A 26,073-nucleotide genomic window follows, 5' to 3' on the forward strand; every position below is an offset into this window, starting at 1 on the left:
TACCTACATGTAAGGGACATACCAAAATAAATCAAATAACTTAGATCATGTTTGCATGTGTGACGCGTACATTTTACGCGCAATTTCAAGTACCTAAAAAAATTGGTGTAAAAAATTTGGTATCACCTTCAGTCGGTAGTCGGTATTAGCTTTTGAAAGTAGGCATACGGATCATTTATCCAGAGAAAATGTAACTTTAACTTTCCCACGCCACTAAAAAGGAGACAACCCTAAAATCAATAAAAGCTAGGACATTAAATTTAGCATTGAATCGTGCGCCCGCGCCGCGATGAATATGCGACGCGACGTTGCGCGCAGGCGTATTGCCGACTTATACCGAGGAATAGCTTCTCGTAAATATTATATTTACGTCATTTATGATAAGAAAGAGTAGACATTTCATAAAGGTCATAATCTAAAAAAGTTTACTTGGAGAATTTCTAGTCAAATAAGTCCGGAGCGTATGCATAATAGTGGACTAGCGCGGACCAAAAAAGTTACCAAGCGATCTCTAAAGCTTCCATACACTGGAGATCATATTTAAGGGAGTGACCTAAAATAGTTAGGTACTCCATTAAATAATTACACGGTTTACTTGTTTTAGTCACTCGCGCGACGAGTTTCGGAGCGCCTAGGTCCCCTTTCCTTTTAGGAGTACGCTATACACGGCCGTCGTGAACGCTGCTCGCACTATTAGTGCTTTAGAAAGCGTGTAATTATTTAATGTTAGTATGTCTCACAACAGTTTAAATTCGATTAGGTACTTCATGATAGAAAGGAAGCTGCTCGAGTGGGACTGTAAATATATTACGCAGTCACTTTAGCAGATAGCTGTGTCTAAATGCAGCAGGACCATAAGCAGAACCGTAAGTGGCCTTCCTTATTCTTTTATATTTAGATTTCTTAAACAATGGATGTCAAGAAAGCAGCGGTGCATGAATGGTGGACTTCAATACGCATAGTGCTTAGTTTTCGAGGTTATTTGAATATTGGTTATCCTGACAAGATGCAAGCAAAGAGAATGGAGGGGCAGTTGCGCGGCGGCGCTTGTCTGCCCTTTATCGCATGCTAATGTGAAAATAACTACAAGGTATTAACAATTTTCAACGAGTATTTCTCCAACTGTTAATGCTACTTTTGTAAAAGCTCCTGGTTTTTGTAAAATCCAGGTAAAAGAATCGCTCCGCCTAGTAAGCAAGCCAGGTTTGTAACAACTGCAGGATTAGCACGGTAGCATTTTTATCGCCTGTCACCATGCCTATCACGTTCTAACAAGTAGGTAAGTGCGAAAGTGACAGGCATAGTGATAGGTGATAAAAATGCAACCATGCTGACACCCAGGGCTCGGAACCGGTATTTTTTAAAAACCCCGAAATAGCCCAATATTTTGAATTTTTTTATGCTCATTACGTAGGACTGAATCATGTATTTAGGAAACAATTTTGCAGTATTAAAAAGTCCCATTAAAAATGAAATTATAAACAAAAGAACGAAAAAGAACGTAATAATACGGTATTTTTGTATGGAGCAAATACCGGTTTCCGACCCCTGCTGACACCGCAGGATCGGTAGCGAGTAGTTCTTTCTTCCCAAATTTGTCCGTAATAAGAGTGACATATACTTTGTATACGTAATATATAATTATGTAAGCATCAGCTTAATGACGTTTACTGTCTTCCAAAAAGAAAACTGTTAGATCAGGGTAGCACTCAACTGATCATTGAGGAGATCCTTGTGGGAGATCATGCTCCTCTACTATTAACCTCGTCAAAAAAGTCCTCGTCCTAAACCAGATCAATCGTTCACGGATTACAAAACCTTTACTGGTCTATACCTACTGTTCTTTCGCAATTCCAATCGAAATTCAGGCATTACGGTACATAACTTACAACATTCTGTTCTTCAAGTCTAAACGGTCAACTTCCATCGATCCTTGAATAACCATAGGCCTTTTTGGAATAAAACTACCATTACACGGTCATTTCCAAAGAAACCACTCAAATACATAAATCAATACTAAATCTCCCAAAACCAATGTTTACTCCGACAAGTACAGCCTTTACATTGCTAGTCGCAGAAATCTCTTATGAATATGTTTATTTCATTCAAACTTCAATCTTAAGACGATTGAAAATAGTTTCATTTGTGAAAGAACTGTTGAGTGATATAAGAGATTAGGAAAGTTGTTTAATTCACTCCGTGGCCAGAGCTTGTTTAGCTTCGAAGAAAGTTAGCCTTTTCAATTTGGCGTAAAATTAATATTTATGCACGCGTTTTGTGTTTGTTTATTACAAGCAAAACATTGTTTAAAACAAAATAGCGCACGTCACGCTTACACGTCTTTTAGTGTGTCATCGTATACTGTAACTCTGTTTCCGAAATTCTCAGTGAGGTCATATTTTGGTCTCCTTATAATGAAAGAAGAGTGCACGCAGCGGAAATGAGAATGTTGAGATGGATGTGTGGAGTGACGAGAAAGGATCGGATTAAGAATTAGTATATTAGGGGAAGTTTGAAAGTAGCACCAGTAACGGAGAAGATAAGAAGTAGTAGGTTAGCGTGGTATGGGCATGTGATGAGAAGGGATGAATGCCATATAAGCAAAAGAATGTTAGGGATGAATGTTGATAGACGGAGAGCGAATGGTAGACCCAAAAAGCAATGGATGGATTGTGTGAAGGAGGATATGAGAAAGAAAGGAGTGAGTGATAAGGTGACGAAAGCTAGAGGAGAATGGAAGAGAAAAACATGTTGTGCCGACCCCACATAACGTGGGATAAGGGCAGGAAGAAGAAGAAGATAATGCCGGACGCTGCAACTTCATGCCCTATATACCCTACTATCCGCAAACCAAGTTGATGACTACTGTAAAACTACTCAATCACTCTTACATGGTCATGGCAAGAGTGTGTGAGATAGTGATATGACCTAGGTCCTCAGTTTAGTTCGCGGATAATATCGTAGAAATGATCCCGTCTTCCCAAACATTGAGTAATGTGCGCAGCGTACGCCGCGGAAGACCAGAACCTAAGCCCTGCTTAGCATTTCGCATTATGGAACGAGATACCGGTGTCCGTGAGGCAATCCCAATCTGTAGCATCACTCAAGGAGCGGCTTAAAAAACTGTGGCTTTCCGATAGTTAGGTAATTTAGTTTTTATCCGATTAGTATTAGTATTTTTATTCTTTTATCTCCTTTATTTTTTAGTTTGAATTCATATCCATTTATTTATATTATATATTGAGTATTTATTTATTTTTATTTAGGGTATATATTGATATATGTATATATACATTTATTTATTTATTATTATTATTATATTTCTATTTATGTTTATTTGTAGCAATGTGTATTCAAAACTTGATTGTACACTGTTGTTTTTGTTTGTTATTCGTCGTTACTTTTGGTTAAACTCATTTCCTCAAAGGTTAACTGGAAGAGATCCCATACAGGGATAAGTTCGCCTTGTTGTGTTTAATTTTTTCTGTGACTGTGTTTTTCGTTTTGTTATTTTTTATGTACAATAAAGTATATGCATACATACATACATACATTTCAAAACACGTCGGTCTTCTTTGACGACATTGTGTATAGGTACTTATTTTGCATCCATAAACTATATTTTAAAGGCGGCAGCAATAACAGTACAGCAACCATATTGTCAGCCATTCAAAAGGGTAAATCTGTCACGTTACATACATTTTATGATCCATAAAGCTATTCCCCATAATTGAATATTAAGTTGTGAAAGTGCTAACTTTATGACAGATAAAATTAGCCTTTGTTATTATGATTATTGACTGCGTTAACATATGAAAGGCACCGCTTTCCAACCGAATTGCTTTCGACACAAATTCCCTGTCTGAAGGATGAAGGAAAAACGCAATTTTGTACCGTTGGTCTATTTCTAGACACGCGGCAGCATGTCCAGCCATGTTCAAAGGAAAGCATATGTCGACGAAGCATCCGTGTGTAATATTAAGTAAGTGAATCATTTCGAGCCACTTTTAACCCCTTTATCGCTCGATAAAGTATTTACACCTCCAGAAAAGCAATTTCGTATTGGTTGCAGCGCTGCAGCCGAGCGAAACCGAAAATGCTTGCACTTTGTGGTCGCCAGCAAAAAAGCTTTTCAAAAGATTACTGTATGACCAGATTGGTGGGTAATGATTCTTATTTATGAGAGAACCACAAATTATACCAGATGTTAACTTAAGATAACCCCCAATTCAATTTTTACATCTAATTTCAAGTATTGGTTCTGCTGGGACTATCACACTGATATAACCACTACGTACTAAATATTGGATGATTATGACAGATATAAAACTCACAATCTGTTCAAAAAACAAACATTCAAAGTTATCCCATAAATACTAGCACAGAGTATAAAAGCCGACAAAAGCAGACAAATCCTTATTCCGTAAGCGGTCAAGGCGTCCGCTCCCGCCGAAACGCTATTGTCTGCAAATGACTGCCGCATCGACTATTTTGCTAAAGTTATTCCAATCATAATGTCGAGGGCAGGCGAGTCTAATGCTCTTGTGAACCAGCGTAAACACCAGTAAAAGCTGACCGTTAAAGCTAGCGGCTTCTGGTGAAGATCATCGTTTTAAAATCCGGCTGGTGGCATTGATTTTCTATAGCTGAAAAGCTTATTCAGTGAAGGAAAACAACGGTGTAAAAACCTGAACACATTTTGGGAATAAAAAAGGAATCCCCAATCTTCATGAGTGACGACGATAAACTCCTTCAGCAATGAGATCAGGAAATGGGGGTGTATATAGGCTGGTGGTGGTAATGCACCAGAGAAATGCGTTCTTTAAATACACATCCGATTATATCAGCTGAAAGACGTCCAGGGCTTCAGAAAAGCCTTCCAAAAGGGGGGGACAAACGACCTGCTCATATACATTCCGCTACCCTCATTCATCAATAATTTCTTTCATCTTTCGCCGAAGGTGACATTCGGATGACGTTCCAATAATAGTGCTGCAGTAGACATCCTAATCCTTTTGGTCAATGTTTGAATCGTTCTGCCCTAAAAACCATTCCATGCGCAATATCAAGTCATAGTTTGCTGGTTTTGAACGTTTAACTCTGATGCTTTAAGAAATGGGTAACCACACCAAGACGCTCACAGACGAGCCATATTGGTAAACTCGTAGTGACAGGGAATTTTGTATTACAAAGGGTAGCGTTGCAATAAGATACAAATGTGACATATTTCGGAATTTATTCATGCGCCTTTATAAGGATGTCTGTACGCTTATTCCGACGTTTGCCTTTAAAGTTCGCAGGCCTTTTTAAGTCGGTCGTTGAGTGCGATTGAAATGGAATGATTTATAACTCTGTCAATAAAATAAATAATAAATAAGTAACTTATTCATACGGTAAATAAATAAATTCCAACGACAACATTTCTAAATAGACATAATGATTAGAAAACTATTAATTAAGGCTTAAAATCTTAAGTAAGTTATAACAGTTACTGCGACTGAAATTGAGAACCTTAACAGTTTCAGTGCCAAGTTCCATTTTTCCAATGCAACATGACACACCTTGCGTGTTATTGGCAGTGAATAAGTATTTATAATAGAAAGAGAAAATAAGCACACGCATCATACATTATTGTAAACAGTGTAAAACAACTTTTTGCAGAGAATCTGTAGAAACAGGTAACAGTGTACAGGCATGGACATTTAAAAACACGTCTGGACATTTTATAGTTCGGCCTTCACTCCGTGACATACGGTTACGTATCTATATATCGTAACACAACTCGATTCTATTTTAACAATTTGATATCTATTTGAACTGGTTATGATACGACCTTAACGATTGTCTTGATGATTGGCGCGCATCTCACGCACGACTTTCACTTCATTTCGCTTGCACCAATCAGAGCGAGCGATCTTCAAGGTCGTATCAAAATATGATCAAAACCGTAACAAGTTGTTAAATCTGAATTGAGCTCACGGTGCGTGCGCGCAGTTACTCATTTCTTGATGACGATGGGGATAGTAAAAGCTAACTTTGCACACATGTGAGTGTGGCAACGAGAAACACAATAGTGCTATAATTTCGATGTGATTGTTCTTCAGTGTTTATTGAACTTTTACAATTTCCACACTTTATATTTACGAAAAGATTAAGCATTACTTTTATAACGTATCTAATTAGGAGCGAATAAATCCCGTTTCTTTAAATAATTAGAGGACGTATAAATAATATATGCTAGTAATTAATGTGTTTACTTGACAGCTAAACGAAGGGACTGTTAAATCTCTAGTTAACCGTATAATGGAGATTAAATCAGAACTCTAAACCGTCGTTAAAAGACTTAAAAGGAACTGTGGAATAAACTCTTTAACACCTCAATGTCCATTTAAGGAATAAAAAGGAACATTAAACAGGTACAATACTAACTTAAACTGTTTCAGACGTCTACAATTATTCACTTTTATCGCACATCAAATGAACCTTACCGTGGACATAAGGCGGCCATTTTCTAAAAAAAGTTGTATGTGCGTTTGGCTTGTTGCGTACCTTACCTTTACTGTTCGCCCAAGCTATTTGATATCTGAATACATAAAGTTGCTTCGTCTCTAGAGACCATCTAATACTTGATAGTCGAAGGCAAAAGCTCGCTTTGCGCTCTGAAACCGTTTGAGACAACTAAAATCCTTTACGTCTTTCTAGCATGTTGATGTGTTATCTTAAGTATGTGGACATACGACGTAAATTCAAGGCAGGTATGTTGCGTTTTAGTGCTTTACACAGTTTTAGCACCGCTATTATTTCACAATACATAGTCTCTGGTAGACCAGTATTATTATCACTAGACCAGTAGGTATAGTAGTTTGTACAATAGTGATATATTTATAATGGAGAGCTTTTCAGTCGAGTAATGTAACCTAACCACGAAGCTTGCTGAGTGGCCTAAGTGAGGTACGAGATTGAAAAGCTTGATTATATCACTATTGTGTACAATACGTTTTCTATCAGTCACCTAAAATAATACTTTTTCTACTATACAACCTAAATAATTAAACTAAATTAGGTATCTAAGTAGATAAAATGATAGAACAAAAGACATCAACGAACTTCTTAATATCTATTAAATAGAAGCGCGATAATAGTACATATTTTGTTCTGTCCTTTGGTTTTATTATGTTGACCGTGCCGGTATACATGATTGGTTAAATGTATTATAGTTCTCTAAAGCCTTTTGTAATGAAGTAATTGTAGTTGAGTCGGGACCTCATAGTGAAAAGTACGATTATAAATTGGTATACGAAGTCTTAATTTAACCACAACGAGTAGAAAAATAATGTTACGTAATCAGAGATCAATTTATACTGGTATTTTTAACCAAACGCTCTGCTCTAGACTAGCTGTAATAGGTACAGGTTGTTAATACGCTTAGCGAAACCAAGCACGTATAAGAATAAGAGGTGTCCGAGTTGTCAGACAAATATCACTATTATTTTATTTTGAATCTTCTGGCTTAGGAAACAGAGTATATTTTTGAATAGATTTTGTTGTGGCTTGGGTAAGAGTAATTTGAAGTATAATAGAGATGGCGGCATCTTGAGATGTGCTACTGTTCGCCGAAAGACAAACATCTGTTACGGCGCCGCCGATTTATGGAACTTAGGTAAAAAGAAAGAACCATCAAAAGTAACGGATCAGACTACGCACCAATACTATCTAAGTACTATTAGCTAATAACATTACAAAAAGAGATAGGAATGATATGATTCTACTTATATGTAGGTAAATTACTTATAAAGATACTTTTGAATGCGAATTGTAGGCATATTTGGAAGAAAATTCCAGGATAGCAAATATGTACTTTGCATGACGCGTTGCTTCATCTGCTTCAATTATAACAACTGTGCTAAGCTAACTGTACATAATGTGTATCATTATGCGTTAGTAGGTTTCGTATGACTTATTTTACTTGCGATTTTTTTTAAACCTTTCCTCCGTGCCTTCTTTTTAGGGTATCGTACCCAAAGGGTAAAAACGGGACCCTATTACTAAGACCGCTGTCCGTCCGCCTCATGAACCGTGATAGCTAGACAGTTGAAATTTTACAGATGATGTATTTCTGTTGCCGCTATAACAACAAATACTAAAAACAGAATAACGTAAATATTTAAGTTGGGCTACAACAAACGTGATTTTTCTGCCGTTTTTGCGTAATGGTACGGAACCCTTCGTGCGCGAGTCCGACTCGCACTTGGCCGGTTTTTTTACTAACATTTATCAAAATAGCACCTCAAAAAATATATAAAGGTTTGAAAATTGCATACATTATCAAACAAGACGTAATTTTTTTGCATGTACGAAACTAAGAATAGAAACGATTTAATCAAATGTAAGATGTTTGCTGGGTAAAAACCGTTTCATATCTTTAAGTTTACGTTTGAAAAAAAAGTTATAATATGCCAAAAAAGGACCAACAGTTGTAAAAAACGCTCACGTTTTTAAACACATCAAATAAATAAAACTAACCATAAAATTATTCCAGATAACATCCCTGAGGGTCCCTGATTTCGTTACACACCTAATCTAATATGATAACGTGTTTTATTAGGGGTACATTTTATTGTTAAGGTATTAAGGACCCTTGCGAGATGAATTTAAATGGTTTATTTAGATGTTGTGACGTTTTGAGCCCCAAAATTTATGGCTTATAGATAATTGGTTTTTATATACGGGCTGCAAAACGACATTGCTTATTTAAAGCTTTATTTGGGGTTACCCGCATAAAAAATGATAAATGGTATGTAATTAATTGTAATCTTAATTAAGTCTACTTATGAGTAGACAGTAACATGTTTATTCTTAAATACTTTTTTATAAAATCGCTCTGTTTTATTTATTTCGCTTTTTCATTTATGTAATCCGAAGTAATGCAATTAGCAATTTTTGTCATCCAACATCCAAACATCCAACATCCAAAAAAATACCTGGTTGGTACTTTTCAAAATAATACCTTTATCGTGTCGCAGTTTAGAGGAACAATCAAATGCGCTCTTGCGAAATAGCCTAATTACTAATAAACATTTTCTTTAACACAAGTTTTTTTTTTAAGTTTGGTGGAGGTAGAATGTATGTAGGTAAAAGGCCCTTGTCTGCCAATAAATAATGAAAATTAAATTGCCGTTTTTAAATCTTGCCATACAGGTTAAATCGAAAGTGTATTTAAACGCGTACATCACCAAATACGCATTATTAGCATCTCATTAGCAATTTTACTGGAAACTTCTGAGAAAAGGATTTATTTTATCGCTTCGCGCTTGTTCATCGCAAACAAGTCTAAAGTCCACACGAACCATATTTATTTTATAGGCTTTATAAAATTTACAAATCATTTTCAACAAACACTAAAAATAGTCACAAACACACAACTTTTTTTTTAATTATCAAAAAACATTTTATAATTTAATTTGCAATTTAAGCCCCTTTGCGGATGTTTATTATACTTGAATTATCTATGAGATTACATTAAAACTACCTTCTTTCAAATAAAATAAAAATTGTTGAAATCGGTATAAAGAATTACCTATCCCAGAAAAACCAATATACATACAGGTCGCGCAAATTAGTTAGCCAATTTGCTGATAGATGGGGCTATACACAATTACGCTTATTACTTAAATTACTTATGATTCAGGTCTCTCGTGATTATAGTTACATAAGAAAATTTTAAATTTGTACAGAACCCTCGGAGCGCGAGTTAAACGAACTCGCACTTGACCGTTTTTTTTTAATTAGTACCTAATCTAATATGTAGCTGTGTGTGTACATACATATCTTTGACCTCAACTTTCCCGTCGGCACGTATTTATTACACTGGTTAGATCGATCATTCGACTCGCAATACTCAAAGAGAATACTTGGTAAGGTTCTTACAACAGATTGCGGCATTTAAGGCATCAAGGCAAATTGACCATAAAATGACCTTTTTATTTTATTAAGCCCAAATTGTGGATTAAACGTTTTGTTTTCATATGAAGCTTTAGTGTTTTCAATATGGCAGTTGTAATTAAGAATGTTGTTTATTAAGTAATTTCAACTTTTAAAGTTAAGCTTTAATTAATCTAATAATACTAGAATAAAATTATAATGAAGAATATTTGGGACTCAAGATAAGATTGTATATACTATGTATGATTAATGAACACGAAACATCGTCGAGTTTCATCGTCGTTTAATGACAGTTTTCACTAAACGGGTCAAACGCATTTTAGAAAACTGTGGATAATATTAAATTAAGTTCAATGTATAGTAACCTAGCTATAACTTACATGTTTGGTATACCTGTTAATGTAAGTTAGTCGATGAATAAATAAATAAATTAAAAGTTTACGACCCGAATACTTAAATAATAGGTATCGCGTTTTTCTTATTTGAGTCTCGTAACAAAAATGTATCCCACCTGTTAGTGCAGCCGAAAAAAACAGCTTTGGATTATCTTAATTTTGCGATGTCTACAGGAAAGACGCGAATGAGTTAAGCATACTATAACATGTGTATGACCCAAACGGAGCTAGTTTTATGATACTCATTGTAATGACTATGCCCTGAATATTAGTAGGTAATAAAGATTTCTGAATGTGTATGTATTTGACATTGTACAGCAAAAGAGATGCTCGCTAAACACACGACACGGCAGATATTTAAAATTTAGCAGAAAACTCATGTAAAACGTGATACGGTGGTCGTGGGAATACCTTATTTTTGCCGTGTCTGATGTAAACACTTGTAACAACAAGGGCCTATCTTGCAAAGTCACTGAAGTGATTTAGGACCTTGTCTGCTTAAAGGCTTTATACATCGCACGTGACTTGCGCGCAGCCTTATGAATTATTAAAGTTTTATTGTCTTTGCAAAAACGGAGTCCTATTTCGAAATAGTAGGTACTCAATATAGCGAATTGTTTTATTGCTGTTTTATCCGCGTCTATATTTGGGACAATTGGATTTTTAAGCGGTCGAGAGATGGCGACATGGGAGGACGCCATATTTGTTTTTTTTTTACGTCTATTTATACAAGGAAGAGGCGCCAAGATAAGCTTGAAATTAGCTTTTTTTGGTAGAAAAGGAAGTCAGGATACAGACTGTTTGTGTTTATCTTTGTAAAATTGTAAACTTATGACTTTCCCATGAAATAAAACTATGAAAACGGATTATATCGCGTATCCGCTACCGCGTACTATCGCGGTAGCCGAAGACAATATTATGTCTTTCTATTTCTGTTTGTGTTTATCTTTGTAAAATTGTAAACATGACTTTCCCATGAAATAAAACTATGAAAACGGATTATATCGCGTATCCGCTACCGCGTACTATCGCGGTAATCGAAGACAATATTATGTCTTTCTATTTCTGTTTGTGTTTATCTTTGTAAAATTGTAAACATGACTTTCCCATGAAATAAAACTATGAAAACGGATTATATCGCGTATCCGCTACCGCGTACTATCGCGGTAACCGAAGACAATATTATGTCTTTCTATTTCTGTTTGTGTTTATCTTTGTAAAATTGTAAACTTATGACTTTCCCATGAAATAAAACTCTGAAAACGGATTATATCGCGTATCCGCTACCGCGTACTATCGCGGTAACCGAAGACAATATTATGTCTTTCTATTTCTGTTTGTGTTTATCTTTGTAAAATTGTAAACTTATGACTTTCCTATGAAATAAAACTATGAAAACGGATTATATCGCGTATCCGCTACCGCGTACTATCGCGGTAACCGAAGACAATATTATGTCTTTCTATTTTTGAGAAATAAAGAGCAAATTTTGATTCGAATAGTCCTAAAACAAAATTAACTAGATAATAATAAACAATTCTAGGGATTCCATGTGTTGCATAACTTACATATCCTCGTAAGGCCCATTGTCCTAACTGTAGTACCAATCCTTCAATGTATTTTAAACCATTTCCAATTGAAACAGTTACATTTCTTTTGTTTGGATCGATTTCATAACAAAATAAATTTAACCATATATCCTTCACTATTTATTTCAAATCCAACTAAGAGCGTTTTCACATTGTCCGATCCGTTATCGGATGTAGGATCCTACATCCTCATTAGTTATTCTGTGCCCGGACGCCTTCTTTAGTGGTCACGCACACTACAACAAGCATTATGCCTACACATACGCACACAAACAAATATTATCGGTCCGACAGCTGACGGGGGGCTCCGACATGGCTGAATTTATCGGAAGCGCTTTTCCGATATCGGATGTTGGAAGGCGCCTATGACAAAAACAGCTGCATGAGGGTGCCATTGGCATTGTCCGCCTTTTTGCTTTATTTATCGTTTTTTAGTAATAATGATTTATTAAATGCATAAATAAATACAGAGAAACACATATATCTTACATTTTACTTCCTTCCGACATCCGATATCGGATCGGACAATGTGAAAACGCTCATAATAGAAGTAGTTATCAAAATTAGCATTGACTGGCAAAAAAAAACATACCTTAGAAATAGCAGCAGAGAATCCAGCCTGGCACACTCCTGTCTTCCTGTTCCCATGGCTCGCTGGAATATAAAAAAAATGAATGTTATGAAGACTACAGAAACATCAAATAGGTCATAGTCGAAGTGCTCTTGCATTTAAGCCCAATCTTCCATTACAAGGAACAATTTTATGTAAAGGTAAAAAGTGGTAACATCGATAAGAAAAACCACAAAGGGCCTGACAGAAATAATGTTAGTTTTTTTTATGTATAGTATCTGTTTTTTTTATATGTATAGTTTTTTTATGTAATTCGACATTAAGAGACCTTATACATCTGTAAGTGATTGTAATACACACTGGGCCTCACGACACTGGGCCTTTTTTAATTTTAATAATATGTAATTCTATGGATGTAATTAATCCGAAATAAAAGCTTTAAAAAAAAAATACGTTAGTTTGAATTGGTAGTGCAGTCAGTTGTAGATATATTATAATTGTTGATGTATAATTTTTTTGCTCGTATGTAAATTCAATGATGACGTGTAAAAGTGCCCTTTGCTTAATAAATGTTGCCAAACACCTACACACAACACAATACGCCTAGTCTTACTAAGATGGCATATAGTCGAGAAATTGGAACGGGTACAGCCGTGGCGAGGTGGCCTAGGAGTTCATGGCGTTAGCCGCGATAGCTAAAGACGCCGGTTCGAATCCGGCCTTCACCATTGGAGGGCTTCGTCACATTTTTCTTTAATATATGACATCTATTACAATTTTTAAATGTTGACAAAGTGTTGACAATGAATGATAGAAAACGCCAATCAAAACTAAAATAATTTATGGAAATAGACACGTAAATTTCCGCACCATCTATCATCTTGATACATTTTTTTTCTATTCATTTGGCATTAGAATTAGAATCCCACAGCTAAATAAAACTTTCTCATTTACCATTTCTTTGAAGAAACTCCTACGACTGCAATATGTGTTGCCGTAGGTTATCTTTCCTATTATTGAAGTAAAACTTTTTTAGGCGCGACTAGAGGTTAACTCAGTTTCTTTTCTGACAGAATTAACGCTCAGTGACACATGCACAATAGGACACACGTCAAAGTGCCAACATAGCGATAAACGTCATCGTCAAAGAAGTTTTACTTCAATCGCGACACGCACACACTTTTTTTTATCGTCATCCTGTTGGACACTTCCTACTTTGCTTCAGTATGTTCAATTAAGTACTAGCACATCTGCAGTTTGGTGTTACCATTTTTTATTTACTACAAAATTGTGCCTTGCGTGTATTAAAATTGGGCGATAACATACGAAGAATAACGATTCTGCACAACATTGACACAATGCTGACATGACATTTGTGCTGTAATATATAAAGTGATTTTATTTACATGAAATATTCATGGCGGTAAAAATAGTATCTAAATGGGATCTGAAAATGGAGATTTAGTGGAGTTATAGGATATAAATAAAAGTTGGGTGAAATATGGATTATTCTGCCATTTAATACACAAAATGACATACGTACATTTTCTGATGATAATAGAGTCGCATCGCAAAACGTTAATTAGGTAATTAATTAATCAAAATTGTATGGTAACCGTAGCAATAACGTTTAAAGACTTTAAAGTACTGATGTGTCGCCGGAAAGTTTCAAAAGTTGCAAAATATTCTCATTCTTTTATTATTTTTGTATGGGAATCGAAATTCTCTATTTACGAAATGAGTTTCCTTAATTTCCTATGAAATTTTCGAGATTTTTCCAACTTTTTGACAGTTCCGAACAACTGACAGGCTGATATCGTCCGGCGGACTGATAATCAGTGGGCCCCTTTATATGTGATATGCCATTTTGTGTTAGGGCAGTATCATGAAATACATTTTACATGTGTCGAGTGTACTACGAAAACGTCCAGAGTGCAGTTATTACATCGAACTGTACCTTTCCGCACACTCACCCTCGTCCACGGTTTTGAAATCTGAACAACGAACATAGAAATAAACACGTCACACATATGTATACATATAATACACACATGATAAATATAGAATATAATATTAAGCTTAAGGTAGACATATATAGCAACAACTAACAAAATATGGACCATGTATGTCTGAAATAAATAAATTTTATTTTTTTATTTTATTTATAGCTAACTTAACATGTGTAGGTAACTAAGCTTTTATTGCTTAACCTCTATGCTTAAAGAATGAATATTTACGTATTTTAATGTCATATTTATAAGTACCTACTATAGTTTTCTAATAGAAAAAAAAATTTAAATATAAAAAATTGCATTCAAATCAGTTTACTCGTTTAAGATCTACGGTGCTACATACATACACCATTTTTGCATCGTGGGTTACAAATAGATTGTAAGCAATATTTCATTTATCAGTCGGTCAGTTTGTCACTACATTAATCGAGACAATAATAAATGTAATATGATATCGTAATAAATATTAAATACTTAATGCATATTGTAAAAACATTCACAGATATGTTTCAATAGAGCTGATAGTGTCTGTCTTAAAAACTTGTGCTCTTACGCGTTGTTTTCACAGGTGCAAGACTCTTTTGAAATGAAATATAAATTGTGTCGAAGCAATATTGCAATAAAAGTATTGAATAACCAGTGAACACTTAATAACATCGATAATTCAAGTTTTTATGCCGTAAATTAATTAACTTTCGCAAAAGCACGAATTGAGCTTCATAAATCAACATTCGGTACGCCGCAGGCGCACATCATTAAAACTATATCCGTCTTTTTCTTTCCTGTTGATGATTAAATCGTGGGAAAGAGAAAACTGCCGAGCTAAGCATATCTACAATTACTATATCTGACTAAACCTTGTTGTAATGGGATAAGGTAGATAACTGAATGAGCTTTTGAATGCCGTGTAGCTGATCGACACTGCGTCGTCGGCCATTACCGGCGGAAGTGATACGAATTCGCGCTTCGATCATTTTGCACGCAACAGTGACTTTACGGAATTTAATATTGCTCGATTAAAAAGTGGGCCGATATTTTTTTTATTCATTATATTTGGATAAAATTTGGCTGGTTTAAAGAGTTCCTCTTTCTAGCCGGCTTAAATGCGAAATCACAAATTGTCCCGAAAAAAAGTATGCAATTTTCTGTTGAATTACATAATTACGGTAAAATTGCGCTTATATTGTACAGAAAACAAAACTATCTAAGTATGTTTTTTTATCTAAACTTGAGAAAAAAAAAACGACAACAAGTATGTTTACATTAAACTTTAAAATATATCTTTATATTTTTGTTAAATAGTATAAATTCACTGATCTGATGAAGTGATCATTTATCATTATATTACACATTGATATTGACATTGATATTAATTTTATTGAATTTTGTTTTTATTGTATTTTGTTTGATTTAATTTCACTTCTTTTCAAAATTTTTTTATTAATTAATTTATTATTAAGTTTATTGACATTCGTTATATAGTGTATAATACTAACCATATATTTAAGCTTTATGTGTACTAACAACAATGATCTCAGTTGGTCTATGAATAAAAATTAAATTAAATTAATTAATTACACTAAAAAAACAGCCACAACGCCCACCTACAGAATCTCCTCCTTCTGGAAAACGAAGTCAAACCAATTCCAACATCCATTCTAAACTGGCCCCACGTTGGGCGCCAAAAATGTAGTACAATTAATATTTATAATTTAAATTAGGGAAACAATATTTCGACTATTGTAACTAAAATTTTATGCCCAACAATTAAATTAACCTTTCATATGTGTGTGGTGGTCAAAAATCGTGGGTTACCTCGGTTGTGTTGTATATAGCAGAAAAAAATTGTTCTTAATACAAATGCAAAGATAGAATGCAGGTTCCTTATCATATACAGACAAAAGGTTAAAATAAGTTTTTTGCAAAAATCTTATTTTTGGTACAAGCTTTTATCGCTGACTGTACTTTTCTTTACACATGCAACTAATACTCATCGAGACAATTCTAACAACCCCAAACACAATTAGTTTGCGTTGTTTTATCACAGAGTTCCCATGGCGGCAGGCGGCGGCAATAATGGAGACAGGCGGTGCGTCTCCATTATTAGATCAGCTCCATGTCACCATAATACTGCATTGTCATCCAATGTATCGTTAAATCGGGAAGTGGGTCAAGTTTAGCTTCCAAGATTTCTACAGTAACTAACAGGGCAAGTTAAATAAAAGCTTGTAAACAGATTATAGTCGAGTCAAATACTCACGGGTGCGACAAGGAGAGAACTCTTTTACATCATTTCCGTCTGAGGACGAAGCGACGAAGCAGGCGCCCACCGGGTCGCGGTGCTGCAGTCGGTGGTTCACAAACGAGACGTAGCGAGGGGCACAGGCCTGGGGGCAAAAGAGACGGAAACATTAATATTGTAATGATCAACTAGGAAACAAATCAAATTTGTTTTATTAAATATTTTGGTATAGGAGGAGCAAGCACGCTCGCCCTTTAGAGTTGGTGGCTGGATAGCATAGAGATCCAGGGCGTTAACCACGTAAGCTGAATATGGTGCTGAAGCCAGTTTGTATCCGGCCTACGCCACTGAAGTGCTTGGTCACTTTTTCTTTATTGACGAAAAAATAAATTCGGAAACAAATAAAAAATGACCCATACGTCAGCCCTAAAAACACCTTTCGCCTTTGTACAAGGACGTCAAACTTACAATTAAACGTCTACAATAAATTACTTTTCATGATCAAATTTCTACTAACATATCTTCTAAGAATCCCCCTTTATAGTTTCTTCGAACATAACCTAACATAAAACGTACGCATATAGCATTACGTAGTTATAAATAATATTTATACATTTTATAATCATCCCCAAAGATTTACAGCTAAAAAGGAGTAAAGCAAACGTCAGAGTATCACTGACCTTTGAGATTATGTTTTAATAGTGTGGAGTTATGGTTATCTCCGGAAATATCATACGTCATTTATGAACTCGGGCTAATCCTGACTGATCCTGGAATAACAAACGCAGGGGCGAGGTAATCCTTTTGTTAGGGCTGACACGCACCGCTAAAGCTTTAGATTTGAATTTCCAAATCCATGAGGTCGATTGTAATTTAACAATTTGTTATGAGCTTGAATTGGTTTTGATAAGACCTGGGCCATCGTCTAGGTGATAGGCACGCACCTCACGCACGACTCACTTCATTCGCATGAACCAATCAGAGCGAGCGATCTAAAAGGTCGTAGCAAAATAATATCAAAACCGTAACAAATTGTAAAATCAGAATCGCTCCATGTTTGATACAATAGTAAAAAAAAGCGGCCAAGTGAGATTCGGACTCGCGCACCGAGGGTTCCGTACATTACACGATTTAAACAATGTATTTTTTATGTGAAACGTGAGTGAAAGGTAAATTGCGGTTTACGATTTATGACGTATTAAAAAAACCTACTTACTAGATCTCGTTCAAACCAATTTTCGGTGGAAGTTTGCATGGTAATGTACATCATATATTTTTTTTAGTTTTATCATTCTCTTATTTTAGAAGTTACAGGGGACACACACACACATTAAAATGATATTAGAAATTTCAATATCATTTTTGAAGACCTATCCATAGATACCCCACACGTATGGGTTTGATGAAGAAAAATTTTTTCAGTTTCAGTTCTAAGTATGGGGAACCCCAAAAATTTATCGTTCTTTTTCTATTTTTGTGTGAAAATCTTAATGCGGTTCACAGAATACATCTACTTACCAAGTTTCAACAGTATGGTTCTTATAGTTTCGGAAAAAAGTGGCTGTGACTTACGGACGGACAGACATACAGACAGGCAGACATTACGAATCTATAAGGGTTCCGTTTTTTGCCATTTGGCTACGGAACCCTAAAAACACTTTCTTTATTGCATTTATTTGTTTTCATAGTGAGAATCACTGGTATATATTTTTTGAATATTTGTTTTAAGTAATTAATGCAAAAATACGCAAGTATTTTTAAGTATAACGGTTTAGCACTGCTTGACTAGTTAGTACTCGTACCTACGTTATTATTTCGCGCATTAGCAAAGTACTTTTTTTAAATTTGTTTTTTATTAATTCTACAAAATGTTTTTGTACTATTTAGGCAAAAGATATTTTTGTTGTCATATTTCATGTGACAGTAAGAAGTGTCAAAATAATAATATCTTGAAGTGTAAAGGAGTAAGTAAAGTAACAGGGACGCTGTTTAACGTTTAATTTGTGTTTAGTATTTTCGAATTAATCTGTACAGATTTTAAAAAATATATTTTATTTCTGTCTCAAACGCTAAAAACATAGTTGAATGAACACATTTAAAATTCATTATACATAGGTATAATACAGTTATGTTATCTGCGGTGTGACATATGACAACCCTAGCACCCCCAACAGCAAATGAAATGAAAACAGTCGCAGATGCGCGTGCGCTAGTTAATAAAGAACAGCTAATGAGTGTTATGGACAACAAACGCCATCTGGCGGAAACACTCGCTTTTCACAGGTCTTCAGGTGATGTTTAAATGTTACTCAGACAGTTTACGTATTTTAGGTACCTGAAGTAGATAAACTAGATAATCAGGTTTTCAGATGATTGTGAGTTAATAAACGTGTAAGATATGCAACTAGGGAACAAATCAAATTATTTTATAACTCGTCATTTATAAGTATTTATTTATTATAAGTATTGCACCTGTTGGCAAACCTAAATAAATAAATAAATAAATTTTATTAAATAAAAAGTCACACTTACTCACGCGACGTCGCAACTGTTACAAGTGATGGCTAAGTACGCAATACATTGCCGCATTTGCCGCTCGAAAAAAAAAACAATAAGTAATTAATTGCACTCTGTTAGTTAAAACTTTTATTTAATCGTATGGCATTATGTTAATATATACAGATACAGAGAAATCATAAATCTAACTCCAGAGAATTAATCCACTTGATAGCTTCGTCGTTCAGTTTTATCAGGTCTTCCGGTGGGCCTCCAGTATATCGAGTAGATGGGCACTCTTGGAAAATATGTCGGATACTCTGTTCGTCGGCACCACAGTGACATTTAAAACTAAACGATGTATATACAATAAGCATAAGCATGAGTACCCATGCATGCGTGGTCCACCCTTAGCCCTTCATATTTAATATATCATATTTGTTTATTATTAATAATTCATATTACATGTCAGTTTTCATAATTACATTAAAATTAGAACAAAATAAATTTAAATAGTTAAAACAATAAATAAAATGTCAAATAACGAAAATACCTTGTTCAGTTCATAAAATCTGCAAAACTGTAGAAAGTGTGCTCTATAAGCCATCGTTTAAGCCTAGCTTAGCACCCGAATGCAAACTACTCGCCCAATTACACTATGCCAAAAACTCAAATATCTATTCGTACAATTTAAACACATAATTTTAACTAGTACATTTGCGTCTTTGCTACATATGATGTACTTAAACGGAATGCTAAATGTCAATATTACAGTGAGTATGAAGTATGAATCATATTGCCGTCTTTAGCCGGATCGCGTTGATTATGTTTCGAAACTACCACTTTCTTAAAGCGTCTTTGTATGATCAATACGGATCTTTGTATGTTGACTCAGCTTGAGTCATATCTGCATTTACTTCATATGCATATAATAAATACATTTTAAAACCCATATATTCTGGTCTTCAAGAATGTTTCACTTTCAATAAAACACGTTTTTTTGACCTTATATTATGTCATACGCATTGGATTTATTCGACTTAACGAATATGTACTTCAAGCAGAAAAATTCAAAACCTATGCTTTTTGCCTAGTCGCTAAAGATATAATATTACACAAACATAAGATATAGGTATAAAGAGTTCTTCCAAGTGCATATAATTGTCACGTTAGGTCCATGATTATATAAATGTGACGTTTTCAACCAAAACGTACCACATTGTCGCTTGTCGATAAGGTTGATTTCGAATTGAAGCTATATGGAAATAGCGCCTTACTGACAAGCGACAAACCTTTTGGTTGAAAATGGCTCAAATATAGGTAATGAAGAGTTCCTAAATCGGCTTACAGTGTTTTTTATTTATTTTATATTTCGGAGATAACACAGAAACAAACATACACAAAACAGTCATTGAACAAACATGCATAGATACACATGTTTCCTTGGATATATCTCACTAAGAAGAGTTAAAGCTACTAGCATAACAAACGGAGGGGTGCTGACCTGCGGTAAGTGTGGCCGTACATTAGCTGCTAAAATCGGTTATGTCAGCCACCTGGTAGCTCATGAACGTCGCTCTCAATAATCAGTACAAAACAGTCGCCGTGGTCGAAACCGACCGTGACAGTATGATATGATGACTAACATACATTAATTGACATTGATTATTATATTTCCCCTCACTAGCTCGGAAAGTTGTCGTTTATCCTTCAATACAAGCGGGAAAAAACGCGTTTTATCCACTAGTGGGGAAAGTAATTTGACATTAGATGGAGCGTGTTTAAGTAGCTTGACAGATAACAAAACGTAAAACGCTCATGATAATGTTTCGTTCGATATTAATTATTATTAAATAAATGGTTTGAGAATCTAATAAAAAATACCAAATTTAGCTTTATTTAATGATTTTAAGTCATAAACCTTAAAATTCCATAAGAAACGTTTGTTTTTTTATAATGATGTTAAATATAATTCTGAACGCACAAGTTGAGTCGATGCAATTTCAAAACGCATCGTTGACATTTCATACATCAGAAATGTCAACATTGTCAAAAATTTTTTTACTTAAAACCTTTTCTCACCGACTCGCGTAAAAATACACAACTTCCAGAGTTTTCTGTTATAATATCGTAAAAAAATGTGTGATTCCAGTGATGAAGATGATCTAACGCCTGTGGATGTTGCACTTTCCTCGCTATAGTGAGGTGAAAAGTTTTGTGTTACACACGGGCGCAAATGTATTTTACTTCTCGTGTATTGAAACACTCGCGGGTAAAATACAACTTTGTACCCTTGTATAACAAATAACTATTTCACATTCGCAAACAGTCCCTCCCAGCACGGTACTTGTAAACCATGAGCCCGCTCCTAATTTAAATCCTCTTGAGGTTTCAATTGCACTGAAACACTTGCGAAATGGGTGCAGCTCATAAAGGAACGCTGATAAGTGAGGAATGTTTTATTATTTGTTGTTTTATTATGATACATTGTAATGTTCGTTGCTTTTTAGACGAGGTATTAAATAAGCCTAGCTAGTGCATAAATTAATTAGTAAATTTAAAAGTGGAAAAATTACTGCCTTGGGTGAGACTTGAACTCACGGCCTCTGGATAGATACTCCAGCGCTCTGCCAACTGAGCCACCAAGACCTCATCCATAGTCAGCAAATCTTCCCACTATATGGGTCTAGGGGACCCTAGCGACATCTACCGTAAGAGTGTTACACTACTTAAACGGCCACCGGAGTTCCAAGTCATATTGGAAATTCACCAGTTACGATGTGCTACCCATTCTAAATTAATTTTTAACAAGCAGAAACGTCTGCGATCGATGCTATCTCACCCAAGCAAGTCTCACAAGGCAGTAATTTTTCCACTTTTAAATTTATTCTAAGCTTAATAGCATCGATCGCAGACGTTTCTGCTTGTTAAAAATTAATTAATTAGTAGTAAGTTACTAATATTGTTAGGAAACAATGTGTTGATGCTAGTGCATTTGTAAATGAGTATTTTGTTACACTCTTTAGCATCAACGCATTGTTTTCTAAAATGTTTCCTTTAAAAAACGTTCAGGAAAATGGGCATCATTTTGTTAACGACTTTGGTACATTTTACTAAGACTTTCATCGTACGAATTGTAAGAAATAGAAAGGTTTAAACATGCCGATACCATTAAGTACGAAAATTAGGCTTTAAAGTTTGTTTATTTTATGTTGTCCACAATAAAGTCACATACGTAACCTTAAAAATACAAAAAAGTTTTTGACCCAAATGTTGTAGGAAATGGTGAAGAACATGACATGTCTGATTAATAAGAACATTTTTCTTATTAATCAGACATGCAGAAAGAATATATTTTAACACTATAATATCATTTATGACTTCTTGATAAGATGATGATAAGCAAGAGGTAGAACGCAGGTCTAGCTAAAGTGAAGTTTCTGCGAGCGTGAAACAATTCGTTATTTCTGGCAACGATATAATTCCTGGAATTTGAATGCATTGCCAGTCGTTCTTATTCATAGAATTGTGTCCAGACGTGACAAAATTAACTTGTAATTAAAACATTTCCGCATATCAACGCAACGGCTTTTCAAAAAACTGTGTCAGTTTATTATCGGTAAGACTCAATTATTGTATTCAGTAAAATGTGGATCGATGACTGACCAGAGATCTGCTCTTCATAAAAAAACCGGACAAGTGCGAGTCGGACTCGCCCATCGAGGGTTCCGTACTTTTTAGTATTTGCTGTTGTAGCGGCAACAGAAATACATCATCTGTGAAAATTTCAACTGTCTGGCTATCACGGTACGTGAGATACAGCCTGGTGACAGACAGACGGACAGACGGACAGCAGAGTCTTAGTAATAGGATCCCGTTTTTACCCTTTGGGTACGGAACCCTAAAATGTTGTACTTAGGAATCCCCACAATCGATCGCTTTGGAAATTAATCCTTAGATAATTATTTGATGCTCTGTTTTAGATTTCAGTTTGCTGATATGATACTTATCCTCTAATTTCAAGAGCCATTCAATTTAACATCAATGAATATTATAAATCTAATAACGATAGGTACCTATTGTCGTGCAAAACAATAAAAAATCAACACACGAACCGGTCAACGAACGAAATATGACTCACGGCTGACCAATAAAAACTAACGTAATGTCGTAAAAGGCGAATTAGACACGTATAATGAGACGAAATAAGAAGGTCAAAAGAGTTGTTCCACGTCATAGTATTCTGAGTATTCGCGAGTTAGTAGCCTTAACGTGAGTCACAGGTGACTGCTGACTGCTACACAATGACTCATTATATAATTAGTGTAGAAAATCAGTTGAGAGATTCGCATCGTATAACTAATAAAACTTTGCCCTAGCGAAACATAGAGTACAGTGAGCTGCGAAATTGCATGGAGAAATTATGAATGAATTCTGATAAAGTCGTCATGCACTTTTACGGCTGATGGTACAGTCAAGTGTAAAAATATGGGTGGCCATCATACTCAAAAATAAGTAATATATAGCTTTTATGTCAGCGAATGAAAAACTATGGGACATATTTTTGAGTAAGTTGTATGCACCCATATTTTTATACATGACTGTACATGTTATTGTGTACTTGTGTAGTCAGAGCATTTTCTGAGGTTCTTCCATTTGTACAAAAATAATGTTTTAGACAATTTAGATAATCTAGATTACCGCGAGATTTAGATTAAAGAGAATTCCTTCATTGATAAAGCGTGCAAGTGTAATAATAATAAGTTCTCACACATTGATATGTTTAACATCCCGTTAATTAAGTTTAAGTTTGAGGTTCTAAGAACTTTGAATAATGTTTAGAATATTTTAACTCTTAGCTCTTTTTTTTCTTCCAATATTCTCTTATTTATAACGCCGATAAATGTTTGTTTTGTAGATTTAGTTGTTATTCCGTTCTGTTTCTTTTTTTTTGTATATGCGTTAGTAGTTGGTAGCAACTTCATTGGTTGGTTTGGTTTAGTTCATTCTGGATGCCGAATGACCCATATCTCACTTTTACCCCCCCCCCCCCTTTATACCTATCCAAGGTAACGCAACTAGCGACCCTTACAACGCGTATTCTAGGTGTTCTTTCAGAACGCCATTGCTTTATTCATGCTTTAAAGCTTATTAATTGTACTTTTTAATAATATTAATATTGATAGGGGTATATACATATGATAAGAGCTGTATTCGCTTGAAACAAAAATCGGTGGGTGTGCGATTTCCGTGACGCCGAGTGTATTAATTAATATCACAACCTGTAAGAATTATTGTACCGTTTGTGCCCTAATAAATATTAAAACATTAAACATTACCAACTATTATGGGTCCTTAGTGAGTAAGTTATATGTATAAAAAATGTTAAAATAAATAAAATATTTGTTTTTCACTGAACGAACTCCACTGCATCACTCACTGTATTATATATGTATGTTATGCAGTTCAGTCACTTTAAGCTACGTTTAAACTATGGCGGTATATTCAGGAATGTGCTTACATTGTCTAGTTACACAGGGAAACGAGGTTACTGTTTTCTGAAATTTATTGCCCATACAATTTGCTTTAGTCTGTAGTGTCGGGATATTTTATTACATATTGAAGGTTATCCTGATGAAGTAATATTTATAAATCTACCATTCGAATTTAGAATATACCAGCATTACTGCTGCAGTAATTCGGCGCGACCTTACTGCCGTTTACATTGCTGCCATAAATGTCTAGTTCGTCATTACTGTTCCGATTTCTGTCATTTTCTATGACGTTGTGATCGGGGATCAATGCTTTCCATATTGAAAACTATTAAGTAAGTATCAGGCGCCCCGGCCCGGATCTGGACCATTTAGCGTGTCATCCCTCAGGTCAGCGGGGTCCGTCGTAACCTAGAAATTGGTAAGCACTACTTTAACGAAAGCAAAACCTTTGGTAGTGGAAACTAACTTATTGAGATTATTTTTGTTTTCCTCACGATGTGTTCGTCCAAAAAGCTTTGGCAAACATCACATAATATTACGTAAATTTCATACACAAAAAACACTCTACCTATACGGGATTCCCTGTTAAACGAACTGACCCATTTCGTCTCATTCAGTGCGCGTACGCATGGGAAAGCTATTCTTGTAAATGGAACGGCTGTCAATTGCCCAAACATTGTGCAACGTTCGATTATGAGTTACGGCTGTGGTTTACGCTGTGGATTTTATGTAGAGCTTCTTGTACGATGCAACAATGGAATGGTGAATAAATCTTATTGTCTGTATGCTAAGTAACGGTTGATGGCATTATTTTAAATGTTGAACATAGTTTGATGCAGATTTTAAATTTCATTTCTTAGGTACTCATAATCTGTAATAGATGTTTATATACGAAATAAAAAGTAACCAAGGCCTTTCTATGCCTATGGGGTGGTATGGGTCGAATTTCCGTCGAGTTTGCGGCGCCCTTAACTCATTTCTTTTTTTCTTTTATGAGTAAAGGAAACTAGGTAGATAATCCTTTATAATAAAGAAAGCTCTACAAAACTTATGTATGTACTACTGTGCTGTTTATTTAGTGTACCTATTATTTACTGCTGTCTATGGCTACACAATGAACCAGCGCAAGCGCACGTCACTAAGTGGAATGTAGTGTTCGCGCGAACATACTGATTTATTATCGCGAACAATCGTACACCGACGCGATGCGATTTACGCGATGCCATGGGATAAGGGGATAGATAGCCTAGTGTTACAAGTACATTGTTCTTAATGTATCTGAACAGAAGGACTAACTTTCACATTGATTTATTTAGAATAGAATAGAATAG

The 26,073-nt window shown here is 35.1% G+C and overlaps 2 protein-coding genes across 5 annotated transcripts in view; one reads left to right on the forward strand and one right to left on the reverse strand.

Moving 5' to 3' along the window:
• Positions 1-26,073, forward strand: part of LOC134741942 (brahma-associated protein of 60 kDa) — a 389,674-nt gene that overhangs the window by 246,305 nt on the left and 117,296 nt on the right. The window lies entirely within an intron of this gene.
• LOC134741937 (integrin alpha-8) overlaps positions 1-26,073 on the reverse strand; it is a 185,941-nt gene that overhangs the window by 19,915 nt on the left and 139,953 nt on the right. For 2 of the 4 annotated variants that reach the window (XM_063674819.1, XM_063674817.1), the window contains exons 4-6: positions 16,770-16,896; positions 14,471-14,491; positions 12,519-12,580 (exon numbers count right to left, since the gene is read on the reverse strand). In XM_063674819.1, the coding sequence (XP_063530889.1) occupies positions 12,519-12,580; positions 14,471-14,491; positions 16,770-16,896 (210 nt within the window). The remainder of the gene's footprint in view (positions 1-12,518; positions 12,581-14,470; positions 14,492-16,769; positions 16,897-26,073) is intronic. The other 2 variants (XM_063674820.1, XM_063674818.1) reach the window with 1 other exon arrangement.

Source organism: Cydia strobilella, chromosome 6 (assembly GCF_947568885.1).
Source record: "Cydia strobilella chromosome 6, ilCydStro3.1, whole genome shotgun sequence".
In the NCBI taxonomy this organism is placed as follows: Eukaryota; Metazoa; Arthropoda; class Insecta; order Lepidoptera; family Tortricidae; genus Cydia; species Cydia strobilella.